The sequence below is a fragment of the Dermacentor albipictus genome, chromosome 3 (assembly GCF_038994185.2).
Source record: "Dermacentor albipictus isolate Rhodes 1998 colony chromosome 3, USDA_Dalb.pri_finalv2, whole genome shotgun sequence".
Lineage (NCBI taxonomy): Eukaryota > Metazoa > Arthropoda > Arachnida > Ixodida > Ixodidae > Dermacentor > Dermacentor albipictus.
This window is the reverse complement of record NC_091823.1, coordinates 159,106,059-159,123,886: the sequence shown is the minus strand read 5'-3', so window position 1 is coordinate 159,123,886 and position 17,828 is coordinate 159,106,059. Positions and strand designations below refer to the sequence as shown.

At 47.7% G+C, this 17,828-nt stretch overlaps 1 protein-coding gene across 1 annotated transcript in view; it reads right to left on the bottom strand.

Annotated features, from left to right (window-relative positions):
- msk (importin-7 msk) overlaps positions 1–17,828 on the bottom strand; it is a 90,088-nt gene that overhangs the window by 17,901 nt on the left and 54,359 nt on the right. Inside the window, exon 16 of the mRNA XM_065440541.1 lies at positions 14,925–15,067. Within this exon, the coding sequence (XP_065296613.1) occupies positions 14,925–15,067 (143 nt within the window). The remainder of the gene's footprint in view (positions 1–14,924; positions 15,068–17,828) is intronic.

Below are 17,828 nucleotides of genomic sequence, written 5' to 3'. Positions count from 1 at the left end.
GGGTCATGAAAACTTTTTAGTTATTTTTCATCATCATCATCATCATCAGCCTGGCTGCGCCGACTGCAGGCAAAAGGTCTCTCCCATACTTCAACTACCCCGGTCATGTGCTAATCTCATCTGCCCACCTAACTTTCTGCCACCCCCTGCTACGCTTCCCTTCTCTTGGAATCCAGTCTGTAACTCTTAAAGACCATCGGTTATCTTACCTCCACATTACATGCCCTGCCCATACCCATTTCTTTTTCATGATTTCAACTAAGATGTCATTAACTCGCGTTTGTTCTCTCACCTAACCTGCTCTCCTTTAATCCCCCCCTTAATGTTACACCCACAATTCTTTTTTCCATAGCTTGTTGCATCGTCCGCAATTTAAGTAGAACCCTTTTCCTAAGCCACCACGTTTCTGCCCCATGGGTATTTTTCAACATGTTGCTTAAATTTTGTGTGCATATATATTGTATAATGCTGATTTCAAATATGCATTTAGATTTCAAATATCGCATTTGGAAGATATGACAGAATACAACAGTTCTAATTAGGTCTTTTCTTACGGGCCTTTGTAGTAATTTTTTATTAAAATAAAGCCCTCTTAAGGATATGCAGACATTTCCAAAGGCCCACTGCACATCCTAAAGCTAAGCAAGTACCAATAAAGTAATTGTGATTATCACAAATAAATGACAAAGTTGGAAAAAGAACAATGTGGCAGTAATTAGCCTACATTTGATCGAATTAATAATCTATCACATTTAAGAAAAAACGGAAGGTTTTAGGATGTAGCTGCGATATTATTAAAAAATATGATACCAACATTTAAAACGTTACTGCCACTACCTTTTTTTGTCTATTGAACATATGGAAAACCTTTAGCCTCTAGCATCTTGCCCAGGTGTTGCTGAGCGCAAAAAAATTTACTGAAATCGATTTGTGAAAACTTGATCAAACCTTTCATAAGACAAAAGCACTTGACGAAAAAACACATCCAGGAAGTCACTTTCACGTTTTCACTTTCAAGCGTCGTCCCTCAAACGAAACACCAGCCCCATGATTGGTTGGTTTTGAATTCATGCAATGCTCTTGAAACATGAAACTTTCAGGACACATATTATCTTGTGTGCTGCTTACAAATATGCCCTAAGACACTATGTCATAGTTCTTGTGCACTCTGAGTCACCTGCATTCAGGATAAAAAGGAATGACGATAACTGAATGAGTAGAATGGACACAGTGCTAATCCCAACATTTTAGATTTTGAAAAAGCTAGAAAAAAACTGGGAAAATATAAATTTCAAGCTTCAAAACCGGGAAACAATAATTACAACATAACGAAAACAGCAAAATTCTTCCGCTAATGTAGACATTAGGAGCACGTATAGGCTCCTAACAGAATCTGGAATGCACCAGCACGAACCACCGTATGCACGAGAGGCACGGGAAGAGGCATCGGCACATTGCCTGCGGTCTTGAAAGTAAACCTACATGCGGTGATAGAGGGCAGTGGTTATCTTCGCTGCTGCGTTATTGCCTATGTGGTAGGAGACGGCCAACATAATGACTTATCTCCGGCACGATCTTGTCGGCTCGTCTGAACCTTGGAATAACCACCTCCTCTTTCTTGCCGTAGGAAGCAGAGACGGCAGAGACGGCTTGCGCGTCGTTTTTCGTGGATGTGTGTTAGATTTCTTTCTTTCTTTTCTTTTTTTGAGAGGGTCAATTTGCCGTTTACGTCCGTAATACGATGAACAAAGAAACGGCCTATCAGCGGTTTTCAAAGCGACGCAATGCCAGGCCTAGCAGACAAGCTCGCCTGCTAGGCCTAGTTGCCACAGCAACAGCCTATCAGAAGTCCTCTCTCAGCGCGCTGGTGCACTGCATGCATCGTGAGCTCGTCAGACTGGCCCCCGATTGTTTTATGTATGCACTTTTTCCATGCCGCCATTGTCGGCGAGGATGCAGGGAACTGAAAGGCGGAACTTTGAGCTTTCGAATGATACCAGGATGGCAGTGCTCAGCAGTGGGAAAGACGAGAAATAGCTCAGTGAACGACGGTGTTTCTGTGCAATTTTGGGGTCATTTCTCGCCGTCCATGCTGTTGAATATTATGCTCCGGAAACGAAGAGAAGAAGACGAAGTGAGAAACGAGCGTGGGGCCGAGCGCGCGCCTGCATTTTTTTGAGTTGTTTTTAGCAAGCGTCGAATAAAGAAGACGTTCTCTACTTCGGCTCCGCTTCCTGGTTTTCAACATATGGTGCCGTGACCAGGATATCAGATCAACAGTTGAAGACCCCTGACGATGAAGCGAGCTACCTGAAGAGGACGACCTACCGACGCGATCAACGCGACCACGCTGCGACAGAAGCGAAGAACGATCCACGTCATCACGAGGCCTACCATTCCCGACGTGACGACATGGAAAGAATACGACGGAAGCGTGCTACCGTTCGAGCGGCGGTCACCAGGATCATCAACGACATGACAACTCTTATGCAGACGGAACCAACGCCATATGGTGAGCTGACCGACCATCTTAACCTATTGAAGATAAAGGAAGCTATGCTTACGGACCTTGATAACCAAGTAGAAGAACAGGTTCCCGATGATAACCTAGAGGATGAGCTTCAAAGCGTCGGACAGTATCAAGAATCTATCGTCGTCACAAAATCCCGCGCTGAACGCATTTTATCCGATCAGCAAACAACGACTACGCGTGAATCTCACGATGACTTTCGTCAAGCACGCGCGCACGTTAAGCTACCGAAGCTCGATGTGCCGAAGTTTCATGGTGACCCCATTAAATGGCCAGAATTTTGGGATCAATTTGAGTCTACTATTCACCAGAACCGATATATTGCAGACGTAGACAAATTGAAATATCTTCGGAGCTACTTGATGGGTAAAGCGGAAGGTGTCATCAGCGGCCTGTCGACAACTAACAAGAGCTATAGTACAGCTATAGAACTTCTCAAAGAAAGATTTGGTCAGAAGTCACTGATTGTTAACGACCACATGCGTCGCCTTCTAAACCTACGTAAAGTTCGTTCTTGCGAAGATTTCGAAGGGCTTCAAAGGTTGCATGAAGAAGTACAGACTCGCATGAGATCTCTGCATAACCTTGGCGTCGAAGAAAAAGAATATGGAGTGCTTCTGAAAACTGCTATAATACAAAATCTTCCGCAAGAAATGGTACTCCGTTATAATCAGCGCATCTTGTCGTCGACAAACACAGGCGTTACTAGTGACAGGCTAAATGAAATGTCTGTTCTTCTAGACTTCTTGAGCCTTGAAGTAAGAAGCCGGGAACAGACTATAATGATGACTTCCGACAGGAGAGAACAAGCCTCAACAGCAAAACGACAATCTAATGAGCATTTCCAAGGTTCCGCATCTATACTAACCGTGAAACTGACTCCAGATAATTGTATATTATGCGGAAACAAAGATCACTCGGCGGATGTCTGCACAACGGAACTAACATTAGACGAAAAGAAAGAGAAACTACGGAAATTAGGATGCTGTTTCCGCTGCGCTAGACAATTTCACAAAGCTAAGGAATGCCGAAACTGGAAGAGACTAAGCTGTGCGAAATGCAAAGGGCGGCATATCACCACAATGTGCGACCCGAAATGGAAGCAGAAGAATACGGAAACGCAGACAACTGTTTCCAGCTCGTCAACAGACTCGATAAAGTGCACAATTCTTCTGCAGACCGCGCAAGTTTGGGCTGTGGGCACTGGAAGCAGATTCTTTGTAAGAATGTTGATTGATGGTGGCAGTCAACGCAGCTTCATCACGGAAGAATTGTCTAGGAAGCTGAAAGCCACTTTGTTAGCCGAAGAGCAGCTCACCATCTCGGGATTTGGAAACGTTTCAGCACCGCGGAAATATTATAGGAGAGTACGAGTCACGCTGCATAGCCAGTACGACTCAAACTCACTTGAAGTAGAGGCTATAGAAGTTCCCGAAATATGTAAGGACTTGTCAGCATTAACAGAGACAAATGTACTTGAAAAGTTGAAAAGCAAAAACTACCGTTTGGCTGACCTCAACGCAGTTCAGGACTCACCTGAGCCTGGAATAAGCGTCCTTATAGGTGCAGACTATTACTGGCGGCTTGTCAGCGGAAGAATTCATCGACTGGACGACTCCTTGACCGCCATCGAAACTGTCGTAGGATGGACACTTCATGGAGATACCAGAAGTCCACCTAAGTTCTACAAGCCGGAAACCGTAAGGAACTTCAACATATGCCTAACGGAAGACAATGTTTCCCAGCAACTGAGGTCTTCCTGGGAAATAGAACATCTGGGACTGACTAACGAAGACACACTTTCGATAGATGACGAACACGTACTGAAGAACTTCGTGGAAACAATTATTAGAAACAATGGTCGCGATAAAGTTGAACTGCCGTGGCGCAACAATTGTTCCCAGCCTAAAAATAACCGGGATATCAAGTTAAAGAGGCTGAAGTCCTTGCAGAGAACACTACATCGAGAACCAGAGTTTCAGAAGGAATATGACACTGCCATTAAAAGGTACTGTAAAAAAGACTACGCTGAGAAGGTCACAATGGACAGTACGAGTGAACATTTCACGTACTATATGCCACACCGAGCAGTAGTGCGACGCGACAGAACTACGACTGAAGTACGGGTGGTATCCGACGCCTCTTCTCATGCTCCGGAGTCATCTTCACTCAAAGACGTCTTTTGGACAGGACCGAATTTGAACCACAACATCATCGACTTACTGCTGAAGTTTCGCAACTTCAAGATTGGAATTTCCGCCGACATCGAAAAAACGTTTCTTCAAGTGTCCCTGGCTGAACACGACCGAGGCGCGTTCCGTTACTTCTGGTTTGAAGAAGGGTCTTCCAATATTGAAGAACTGCACATGACAAGGGTTCCATTTTGTGCCTGCAGCAGTCCCTTTCTCCTTGCTCCAACTCTGCGACACCACTTACAACTAGTAGAAGACAAATACCCTTCTAGAGCCAAACTATTGAAATATCTTCACAGACTGGAGGCCACCAATAGTGTGCCGGCTACTCAAGGACAGTCATGGAATTCTTGGACCGAAACTATCTGCCTCAAGAGTCCAGAAAACGAAGAAACCGATACAGAGGCAGAGACAGCGAAAAGAGAAAGCGATGCCATGAAATTAAGAAAAGTGGATACGGGACTTTTCGAAATATGTAACCAAGTCACAAAACCACACGGTCTGCGAAATCACTTGGAGCAGCGGCATGGGAGCACCGACACCTTTGGTAGGGGTGACGACACTGCTGACACGTCCGTGCTCCAACCGGCGGGTGGAGGGAAGTCCTCGGGGCACAGCTCCTTGTCATTGTCGGCCTCATCGTCGTATTCAACGTTATCGTCTTCCGCCCTGCGACACTCGAGCGGGCTTGCCGGGCGCCCGTCGTCAACAGCAAAGGCTCCATCTGGGTCCTCACTGTCAGGGAGGCACAGCAGTGGAGTGACAAGGCTAAAACACAACGACACGCTGGCCCCCGTTGTCCAGGTGGAGCGAATGCCACTTCCACGACAGCCTCAAGCCATGGCCGACCGCAACAGCTCGCCAGGACTTGAAAAGGAATTACCTTCACCCCAGCAGCCACCACCTTTAACCCCTCGAGGGCTAGGAATGCTGTCTGGGCCGGGGCCAGGGCAATCCTTTCACAAATACCCGACGCATGCACCAGCAGCACGTCAGCAATGGTGGCTGCGACGACTTCCACTGCGGCACCTACGCCCATCAGGAAGACATGCCAGCAATGGTTCAACCACGAACACAAAGTGCTCATGGTGCCGACGGCTTTGCCGACGGCAAAGTTAGCTCATGCAAAGTGCGCACTTTTAGTGGCAACACGTTGCGGAGACCGCCACAGATGCGGTACCACCTAGAATCTGCTGGACAAGCTCCGTCTTGAAAAGAAACAAGCATACGCAAATTGTTCGGCCGGGAGCTGTTGAATATTATGCTCCGGAAACGAAGAGAAGAAGACGAAGTGAGAAACGAGCGTGGGGCCGAGCGCGCGCCTGCATTTTTTTTAGTTGTTTTTAGCAAGCGTCGAATAAAGAAGACGTTCTCTACTTCGGCTCCGCTTCCTGGTTTTCAACACATGCAGACAAAATAATTTCTTTCTGACATTTAGGGTGCGTTTCGGGGCAAATCATTTCGATACAGTGTAGTTAGGTATTACAGATGCCAAAACAAGTAGTTCCAAAAAACATTTTTTTGCAGGATTCTTTGCAGACCCGCGTCCCCCTTTAAACTGTACCTGCTTAATTATTAGCAACTGCTATTCTCTTATTTCCACAGGCAGATAGCGGAAAAGGCCCAAGAAGGTCGAGACCAACCATAGAGAATGGCTCTGATGAAATGTCAAGGAATTGACAACGGCCAGCTGGGAGTACGGCTGGTTTCTTGTGGCACTGGCATTGTCCACGGAAAGCAACGTAACGGCAGACAGAACGGTGAACATTGGGCCACAAGAAGCGATGCCGAATGCGGTCATACATCCTAGAAACTCCCAAGGTTACCCATGGTAGTCACATTGCGTAGCTGTGTCAGAACATTTTGACGCATACGTGTGGGAATAATCAAGAGCAGTTCAGGACCGTCAGGGTGCACGTTGCAGCAGTACAAGACACCATCCTGCAGCACAAACATATGCAGAGACGGGGAAGGCGTCTCAGAAGTTACCCGGAAAATGAGGTCTCGCAAGTAGGTGTCACGGCGCTGCTCAGCTACGATGTTCTGAAACTTAAGTGACAGCACGCAGAAAGACTCGCAGCTGTTGGGAAGCTGAATACTATGACCGTATAGCAGAACTTGTTTCAGATGCCGAAAAGGTGGAACGTGTGCGGGAACAAATGCATCCGACATTCCAAGACCTAACAGCCAGCATGAGCTTCACAAATCTGCGAGAAATGGCGAAGGTGGCCGGCCCCATCATGGAACACGCTTGGCATCGCCTGCGCTACGCGCCACCACCACCACCGCGTATTGCACAAGCAGCTGCTGATTTGGCCTTCATCTATTCACCTCCACACCCCACTGCAACACCCAGCCAAACCCTCCCGGCCCAGCAACGAGTGGCAGCTGCAGCCTGCGGCAGTTTCGGCTTCTAAGTATTCGTGGTCTACAACGCTTCACACTGGAGCCCCGGACTGGAACCCCTCACCGGTGCCGTTCGCTCGCACGCCGAACACATGGGGCAACTACACTTCGGCACCGCAACAACTCGGGAGGGCACCTCAGAACTTAGGGTTTCAAGCGACGCAAGGTATCCCGCAATTCGAGCTGCCAACCCCGCTGTTTTCACTGCAATTACCCGGGACATCTACAAGCAGATTGCCCGAGAAATGGACGAGCGCAGCCGGTTCTCCAGCTAACAGCTACACGACGTCCCTGCAAGTGCTCGCAACAGGCGGGAATAAAGAACCACTGCTTGAACTGTTGATCGGTAACAGTGTCCTTTATGCCCTCATGGACATTGCACGGGAGCCAACTTCCGGGAAGAAGCACAAACCCTGAGGCTTGCTCAGGGCTGGTCCCAAACTGCACAATCGGTTCGCTGTTGCATTCGTTGGCAAGGTGGGTCCAGGAAGCAGCGTTTTCTTCTTTTGCCAAAGCTGTGTCATGATATTGTCCACGGGCAGGGTTTTCTTGAGGTGGCAGGCATTTCTCTCCACATGGACCTTGGCGGATGGTCACTGCACTCTGGCCCATATGGGCTCGTCAAATTTAACAAGGCACCGAAGCAGCCATGTGCGTCAGATGCTGGATGCTGACCCCCGTCAGTCTGTAAGACAGTGTTGCAATGCGATAAGTTAGGTCAAGAGCCTGATGAAAATGTGGCCAGCTCTCTACAGGGACCTTTTGCAGATGTGCAGGATGTATGCCACAATACCACTGAGAGTGGCGAGTGTAGTCTAGAGAAACTTCGGGAGGAGCACAAGCAGAAGCTTGTCCTTGCAGAAACGTCCTTGCAGACCATAACCATATTTTTACCACTCTGCCAGGTTGCACGTCCCTGGTGGTTCACAAAATAGACACAGGCAGCCACCCTCCAGTTAGAAGCAAGCTGCGCCCAGTTAACAGCCAGAAGAGAGAAATTCTTGATGGGTGTATCCAAGATTTGCTAGACCAAAACCTCATTGAGCCCTGCTCCAGTTCCTGGGCCAGTGCCCCTGTATTAGTAAAGAATAAAACTGGAGGATATCGCCTTGCGGTCGACTATAGACCCTTAAATGCAACCACAGCTGTGCCAGTATATCCCCTGCCCCGCACAGACTGGGTACTGGCTCAGCTCGGCCACGCTAGGCGGTTCACGAGCCTCGACCTTGCTCAGAGCTTCTTTCAAGCGTCACTTGCTCCCGAAGATCTACCGAAGACTGCATTCCTGTGCCATTGAGGAGTGTTTAAATTTAGGTGACTGCCATTTGGGGTAGCAGGTAAGTCTCATTAATTCAGAAACTATTTAGGACCACCTACAACATATCAATGAGGTACTGCGAAGAATTGGCTCTGCAGGTATGACAATCAATCCCAGTAAAGTTGCATGCTGTGAACAGTCACTAAAGTTCCTTGGACATTATTCCCCAGGGATGGGCAAATATTCGATGTTGTCAAATATTCAATCGAATAGTTCTCTATTCGTTATTCACTTCCGATTCGAATCAAGGTATTCAATATTTTCGAATTATTCGGCACTCTCGAATAGGCAGCCAAAGGCCACAAACGAGCAACAAAAATACAAATCTCGGAGGCTACGTTTTATACATCATGGCTGCCGTACAGCAGCTGTAGATCTTGAAGGCTATAATTTTTGCATTAGAAAGCCGGAAATACGTCATGGCTGTATAGCTCACTCAGTGTGCGGCCCCGCATTGGTGTAGACATTTTTTTTCTCCCCTTGATTTTTTTTTTCTCCTCCTGACAAAGCCTCAGCGTTGCCCTGATGTTCAGTCACGCCACGCCAGTCAAGCTTATTCACGTGTAGGCCACTGCCGCTATAAGTGAAGATGGTGATGACCACGCCTGTGTCTGGGCAGCGTGCGCACATGAACCCGATATGAAACTTTTCCCTGAAAGTTCCTGCTGGAGGTGAAGCGAAGTGCGAGACCTGTGGAGTTGTTTTGAAGATGCCTGGCACTACAACGACGCTTGTCACCCACTCGAGGAAACATCCAGGCAAGTACAATACCCGGAAATTCACTAACTTTAGAGCTTGCCGAAAAAGAAAAGCGAGTCAATGGGGCTATCATCACAGCTATCTGTAGCCAGTTTGTCTAAGCCTAAACTTCAGTTGTCATCGATAAAAGCGCATGAAATGACTAAGATAGCAGCATTCATTACATGCGGCCTCCAGCCTTACAGCGTGGTCAAGGAAGAAAGCTTCGAGATGATGCACTGTGCAATTCCAGAGTACGTCATTCCGTCACAGAACACCTTTCACGAACAGTAATTCCAAACTTGTACGCGACGAAGAAAAATGACCTGAAGAAGCGCATTAGGGTGACAACTGTGGTGCCGAGTGCTTCACTTTGACAACGAATGGGCGGACATCGAGGGCCGGCGACAGCTACGTGTATGTTACGGCTCATGTGACAGATCGCGACTTCAAATAGCCTGCATACGCCGTCGCCTGCAAACCAATGCCACAGGAGCATACTGGAGAAAATATAGTTCAGTTTCTCCAAGACGTGATCAAAGAGTGGGGTCTGCCCAATAACACCCCGACTTTTGTCATTGCTGATAACGGCAAGAACTTCGTTTCAGCTGTTGCCAAATCGCAGTGGTCAGGACTTCTCTGTTTTGCGCATACCCGGCAGCTGCATATAAACGATGCTAAAAGGGAAGTGGCAAGCTTTTCCCAGCTTTGTGCGAAGTGTCGAGCGATTGTGGGCCGCTACAAGAGAAGCGCGTGCACGGCTTATGGACATTCAAAAGGACATGCACATGGTCCAGCACGAAGTGAGTCAAGACGTCCCCACACGCTGGAACAGCAAGTACACCGTGATGGAGAGACTCGTCACACTCCATGCCCCTATTTCAGTTGAACTTTGCGAATGTGATGTGGACAACATGAACTCCAAAGAATGGAAATTAATGGCTGCAGCTGTAAAAGTATTGCAGCCCCTAGACCAAGCAACAACCGAGCTGTGCGCAGACTGCTACCCTACACTTTCCCAAGTAATACCTCTAATGCATTGTACACAGGTGGTGCTGCATCGGCATGTGGCGGAAGGTGAGGAAGCAGCATCATTTGCAAAGAGCCTGAGCAATCTGTGCAGTCTTGCAACAAGGTTCCCTCGCTTAAAAATGGCACATGTTCCAGCAAATGCAATGCTAGTAGACCCTCGCTACAAAGACATTTGCTACACTTAAGAGAGCCAAGAAAAGTGGGCAAAAGCCACACTTTCAATTGCAACAAATGAGCTCATACCAGCCCAAAACGATTGCGCCCGGACATCAGTTTGCCCAGACATGGAGAAGCCTCCAGCTAACACTCTGTGGAGTGTTTTTTCTTCATCAAGCTCCAACGTAGTGCAATAGAATGCACGTGAAAGTGTTCCTTGCCAAGTGGCAGACTACTTGGCTACCCCTGTGCTTCCAAGGTAAGAAAACCCTTTGAAGTGGCGCAAGGGCTACGGGCAGCCAGCCGGCTGTACCCAGCGCTGGCCAAGGCTGCACAAAAGCACCTCTCGATTCCTGCCTCACAGGCAAGGAGTGAGAACCTGTTTTCAACAGCAGGAAATGTTGTTAGCAGCCGGCGGGAACTGCTGCTCCCAGATGACGTGGAGCAGCTGGTATTTTTGCATGAAAACTTGCGAATGCAGTAAAGAAAAGCAGTGTGCGATTTCTGAAAAAAATTCAGCTGTTAATAGTTGTCAATTTCACAAAATGCTGTGCCTACATTTGTTCTAATTCTTTAAAGGTTTTGTAAATTAGTCGGGTCATGATAAAAATGCTCATTTTTAAAAAAGTATGTGATATATACTATTTGAACTATTCGATTCGAAATTATTCTACCAAATCACTATTCGCTTCGAGCCTCAGATTCACTATTCGTCTATCCCTAGTAATCTCTCCAGGCAAATGTCAACCTGACCCGGACAAAGTGCGAGCGGTTGCGGAGTTCCCATGCCCTAAAGCAGTCAAGGAGCTACAAATGTTTTTGGGCCTTGTGGAATACTACAGAAATTTTATCTCCTGGTTTTCTGACAAAGCCAGACCCCTGACAGCTCTCCTCAAGAAAAGAGCCCATTGGGTTTGGGGTGCCGAGCAACAGACAGCATTCGAGACTCTGAGGCTAACGCTGGCAGAAGAGGTAGCTGTGGTATTGCCTGACCTGAACAGGCCCTTTGTGATTGAAACAGATGCCAGTGGCACTGGCACATCGGCAGTGTTGTTGCAGGAAATTGAAGGTGAACTCAGGCCTGTGTCATTTATAAGAAGGACCCTCAGCGCACCTGAAAAGAACTATACTGTCCAAGAATGGGAATGCCTCGCTGTGGTGTGGGCTGTCGATAGATTTCGAGCGTATGTAGAATTCACATCATTTGAGGTGTATTGTTACCATGCATTATTGGCTTGGATGTTTGCAACTGAGCAGACATTGTGCAGAGTTCGACACAGGGTACTGAGATTACAAGGGTCCAAGTGTACCATAAGGCATTGTAACGGACGGGCCAACATTCCAGCGGATGCACTAAGCAGGTGCCCCATCCCTGCTGCTGCATCTGCTCAGCGTTGTATGGCGGACGACTGGCTTCCAATCGAAGAGCAAGAGCCACAACAAACCATTCGTTTTGAAGTAGCAGCCCCTGCTGACGTGACTGATGTGTCCCCACTCACCGACACTGCAAAGTTCCAGTTGTAACAACGCAAGGATCCACTGCTGCTGCAGCTGCTGCAATACCTAAAGTCTGGCCTGCTACCTGGTGACGCTAAAGAGTCCAAGAGGGTACATACAGGACCTAGCTGATGGCAGAGAAATCTCGAACAATGGTATCCTATGTACACGGTCGGTGAACATAAGATTGCCTGGCTTCCCCAACACTTACGAGACATGGCACTGAAAATGGAGCGTGACCAGCCCGTAAGTGGGCAATTAGGCTTATTTAAAACTTGGAAACGTGTGAAGAGCTGGTTCACATGGCTCGGCATCTGCTCCGATATCTCCCGTTACATCCGCAGCTGCCAGCAGTGCCAGGCTTTCAAACCTCACTGGCAAAAACCAAAAGGACTGATAGACAGTTCATAGGCCACACACCCAATGCAGCAGCTAAGTGTGGACCTCATTGGACCACTGCACACAAACCTTGGTGCCACAAGTACATCCTGGTGGTGCTGGACAAGTTCACGAAGTTTGTGGAGCTTTTCCCATTACGTGCGCCTACCTCCAAATTGATCATCAATAAAATGATCTATGTTTTTTGCTTGCATGGTGTGCCTAGCTCCATCTCTAGTGACAATGGCAAACCATTCATATGCAAACTGTGGAAACGCGTTCTTCAGCACTGGGAAATCAAGGAGAGCCACAAAGTCCCATACAGACCAGCAGGACAGACTGTGGAACGCCAATAATGCAACCATTAAACAATGCCTGGTGGGCTATTGCACTACCCACAGGGACTGGGGCAAAAGGCTGCCCAAAGTGGCGTTTGCGATGCGCACGTCTGTAAGTGTAGTTACTGGCTTTACGTCTGCCTTCTTGTGCTGCGGGCGGGAACTACGGAATCCGTGAAGCCATCACAATCGGGCAGCTGGCACCGAGGTGCCCTCTTCGGCGCCTCATGCCCTAGCTGCTGAACTGGATGTGTACGTTGGAGATGCCTGGGCCTTTCCACAGGGCCACCAAACTTTGGCAAAAGCCAGCCAGGCAAAGTATTACAACAAAAAGCGCACTCCAGCTACCTTCCAGGTCGGAGACTTGGCTCTCCGGGACGCGTACCCGCTTAGTAAGGCAGCCATTGGATTCACAGCCAAGTTTGCCCCTCGACGCACAGGGCCATTTATAGTGACTGCACGCATTGGACACAATACCTACAGACTCAGAGATCCGGCTACAGGGAAACAAAGGCCTCGCTAATGCAGACTAGCTGGGCCCTTATCATGTGCCTTGGAAGCCTTCTTCGCAGGGATCTGTAAGGGTACCAAGTCGACGCCAGGTGGCGTAGAGTCGCAGGCATGAGATGGTAGGCAACTGTATGGAGCGGCAGGCATGGAATGGTAGGCAACAGTGTGTGGCGTGCAGGGAGAACATGGAAGGTGTGCGTGCACGGTCGGCCTGCGAGGAGTGTGCGACAATGAACCGAGTGAGTGAAGTAATCGGCGGAGCAGGCTGCGTGCGGCGCGGCGAGATGGAATGCAGACTGCATGTGTGTGAGTGTGCCGAGGATTTCCCGAAATAAACAACGCACTTGACAACATCATCTTGTTCGTCGCTCGAGACAGCCTTTTCTGTCGGATTACGCTTGGAAGATAGCAACTCCATGCAAGTTCGGCAAAAAAAGAAACTAAAGAAGCTGTTTTCGAACATCCAAAACAAAGACTGCGCACTGTGGCAGGGTATTGGCACAGTGCCAAGCTAGCTAGACAAGGTGCACTGCAGCCACCGAGAACGAATTAGGCCCGCGTTCTCGGCACCATCTTGAAACTTTGATCACAGTGAAGTCATATAGAAAATTTTGCAGCGCACATAAATAAGCGGGGAAAAAAAGGGGGGGAGGGGTAAGCAAGATCATGGCTCGGGTTCATGACAAGTGATAACAGCGCAGGATGGCGTCGCGGCAGAACGCGATTCATCAGTCAAAATGCCAATTTCTGCACCTTGTTACAATCGGCCAGCGGGGGTATTGACCTCCTAGCCTCTCCTTCTCCTGCACCACTGCAACAAATTTCTTTGTGAAGCTAACAATGCGTCCCTCTTGGACATGCCTGCGGCGACAGCAAGGCAAAACATGTTTGGCGGATCCAGTGTTGTTCACTGTCACCGTCATGGACCGATCAGAGTAAGAAACTCCTGGAAAAGGGTGTTTTACGGTATTTCCTCACGGACTCCGGTAACTGCCATGGTCCTTTGACCGACACTCCAGCAAACTGCTGGGTCATCTCAGGAACCAAGGCGCGCCAGGCTGAGTCAAGCGTGACAATCCCCATCTACGAAGCTCCCCTTCTTTCTGTGTGTTCTGAGAACAAAGGTGCAGGAGTGACTGTGTGAACCCTTGCTCTCAGCGCAGGTGCTTCGAGGACTTTGGACGCTCCGACTGGACGAAGGTGGGGCGGCAGTTTCTCTGGCCTAGGGATCCGGAGAGGACAGAGGGGATTTAAGCGGACTATTTTTGGCTCCTTAGTGTGCTTATATTCAATCATGCCAGACTGACGAGACGTAACATTCTCCGCTCTTCATGTAAATGTTGTAAATAAACCCAGTACTCCTCGTTCTCTATAAGAACACGTTCGTCCTTTCAACAACGTCCTTAGCGTGGATGAGTCAGACAACGGCATGGTCCAGCTGCCCCTTTTTACATGCACGACCCCCCGCCTTGGACGACATTGGTGATTGGCAACGAGGCACAAGGATAGACAAAATGTTCATGACAAGCACCGATTGCACACAACCACAGAAAACCACAGAAACAGACTGAAGATCTGCAAATTTTCTCAGCTTTGGTACATTCAATTTTGATCATTCTTGTTTCACTGAAAAGCTGAATGTTTAGTGAGTGCAGAAGGGTGTCAAATGTTACTCTGCGAAGTCAGTACTAATATGCTTCTATTTCACAACGAATACGGCTTCAAGTCATTTCATCCATTCATATGGCGTGCAGAGAAAGGTGGCATGCCAACGCCAGCAACAGCACTGGCACGCAGCTACGGAAGTGACAACGAGGAAATGGACTCACATGCGTAGGCCCGCTTGAGGCCATCAAAGAGCACCAGCAACGAGGGCACCACCTGGGGTGCCATCTCGGAGAGCGCCTGCGGCCGGGAACCCTGGCTGATGAGCGTGCACAGGCCCAGTACGCACATCTTGCGGTCGTGCAGCCTGCAATGTGCGAGCACCAATGACGACACATGTTGTGCGTGCTCACGTCTGGTCTGGCATTGTTTGCAGGCGGATACACAGAACTCAAAAGCAAGAAAAGTCAGTGCAAATGTAAGTTCACTGGGCAAAAGGTTGAGCAGCAAAGCAATATGCTTTTGCGAATATGAACAGATAGCTTTAGTTTAACATTAGCGTAATAGTGGGGTTAAGGAAAATAGCGTTAACAAACTTTGCAGAAAGTTAGTTTTAGTATAACGTGATAGCGTAGTTTACGTGCGGAATGCTATTCAATTATGCTTTGAATTTCACATACATAGTGCACTCAATTAATTCTGTGTGCGCGTCCGGAAAGTGTGAGAGACAGACCAATGGAAGCCAGGATCATGTAGCATTTGTACTTTCTGTGTCAGCTGATCTGTGGTAAAATAACAAAGCAGTACAAGCTTTCTACATGAGCCTTCGAAATCTTTCTATCAGAGGCCATAGGATGTCGTCTTGCCTATCTACCGACCTTACGGATAAATGGCACTAGTATCTTCGAGGTTTCTCTCGTTAGGCTTGAGATGCGTTCTAAATGAGAAGCGATCTCCCAAACTCTTTAAGGTTATCCACAATACTCTGTTGACGAAGTGGCCTGAGACTAAGCGAAGACTAAGACTAAGCTGTTTACACAGTCATTTGCTACGAAGGAAGTGAATTCTACAAAAACAACGCGAAATTCAGTTTGAAGCGGGCAGCCGGCACCACCGCCATGTTTTACTCAAGTAATGTAAACCATGCAAAGATGGCAACTTTAAACCTGAGAAATAATGTACGTGCGCTAAACGGTATGGGTCATTTAGTGTTAGTGTTCTGCTTATGCACATTTCGATTCCGCTATTCCGCTAAGGCTGCTATTACGCTAAGCACTAGACTAAACTACAACTGTCTAATGTTTGGTCCAAAATAGCACTCCGTGGCAGCGCCACCATCACTGATTGACGTATGCGGTGCCCTTTGAGCTGTCGGCAATGCGGTTCTATAGCATCAAGCAAGGCTTGCCAAAGTTGGCTGATGGAATTTTTACAGTAAAGTTTCGTGGTATGTTGCATTCCCTACCTGTGTTTTCACATTTTGCCATAATATTCTTGTGAAAGCAAATTTTCTCGCTTTCCCTGCTTATTTCGTTACTGTAAGGTTCAACTGTAGTGTGAAATAATTCTAAAGCAAATAGAATAGTTGCGGGATTTGCATAAAACTCTGACCCAACAGCCAGAAGTCGAACAATTGAACAAAATAAAGAAGTCCTTTACTTGGTAAAGAAACAGGTTCATCTCTGGAATCAGTTTATTTTCGAAGTGCTATTATTCCGATATTTTAATGCAAAAGTGCAAACATTTTTTATAGCACCAGCAGTACAGCAAATTTCTTTTCCCACTTTTGGTCAGTATTGCAGTTCAGACTATTTGATTTTTCGTGATGGTCGGAGCTACAGGAGCCACTACACCGGTCAGCTACGAATTACTGGCACAGCCACGCTGGCTAGGCTGTTATGCCCAACCAACATTGCTTTGCAGGGTGTTGGTGACCACAGGTCTACTCACTGCAGCCCTATGGCTCTCGCAAAGCCGAGAAACCACTTGGCCAATGAGAGAGCACCAGAGAGGACCTAAATGGCTTTCTTCATGGCCACTATTTTCGCAACTTGCGCACAGATCATGTCCAAAAAAATTGAAGCGAGACACCATATTGTCACGTGGTAGTGACGGTGAAGAAAGAACACAGTAGCAGTACTGTGAAAGACAAAACTAGCTTTTATTGGGCGAACCTGTGCCCACAAAACAGGCTACACTTAAAGCACAATGATAGCGGCGAACACAGTCGGCGATCGTCGAAAATCTGATCAGCGGGTCAAGCGCGTCGGCTTTTATACAGCAGTAATCGAATGTTCCAGACTAATCGTTGGGACCCGCATGCCTTCTACAATGTTCTACACCATTCGCGTCAAGCGATGAAATCACATAACACAAGTTTCGGCGACGACAGACAGCGGATAGAAGCATCGATAACTTTCCAGAAAGTTCGGATACATGCAGGCGCGTCCCGCGCTGTGCGATAACATTTGTTAGGCGGCTAAACGTGGTCGCCTGATAAAGATAAGTACACGTGTCAATATGACGTCCGTTATGCCGCCGTTATGCAATGGTTCAATAGAGAAGATGGCAGTTCCGCATGAATGTTTGAATAACTGAGCAGGTCCAAAAGTTCCAAAAGGAACTGCAAACAAGAGCTTTGGCTTGTCTTGGCTGTGAGCTGTGTCAATGGCAATGCTCCGACTTGCCCACCGGTCCCTAATTTTGGACTGCACATATTTTTGTATTTATGTCAGTTTGTCCAATATACTTGGAATTGTGAATACTAAAATTCGAACCAAAGGAAATATATAATTCACTTCGGTTTGCACACACTCACAATATCCTACAATATCTGCACAAGCCTACAAAACAAACAATATTATTCTCTCCTGTGACAGTGGTCAAAGTCATTTGTACAACTGCATGGTGAGGAAATCTCTCCTACCACATCTGCGCTCATTGCAGTGCTCTCTGTCGTGGGCGCTCCACACAGTAGGCCCATCAAAGGGATTCTGCTTTGATACCAGCGAAAGTTCCACAAAAAAAACACAGCCTGTTGCACACAATGAGGCCCCGCCTTCTGCTGCATTCTAAACCCATTTCACATCTCCTTATTATCAAGAAGCAAGGAGTGATGTCATGATGAG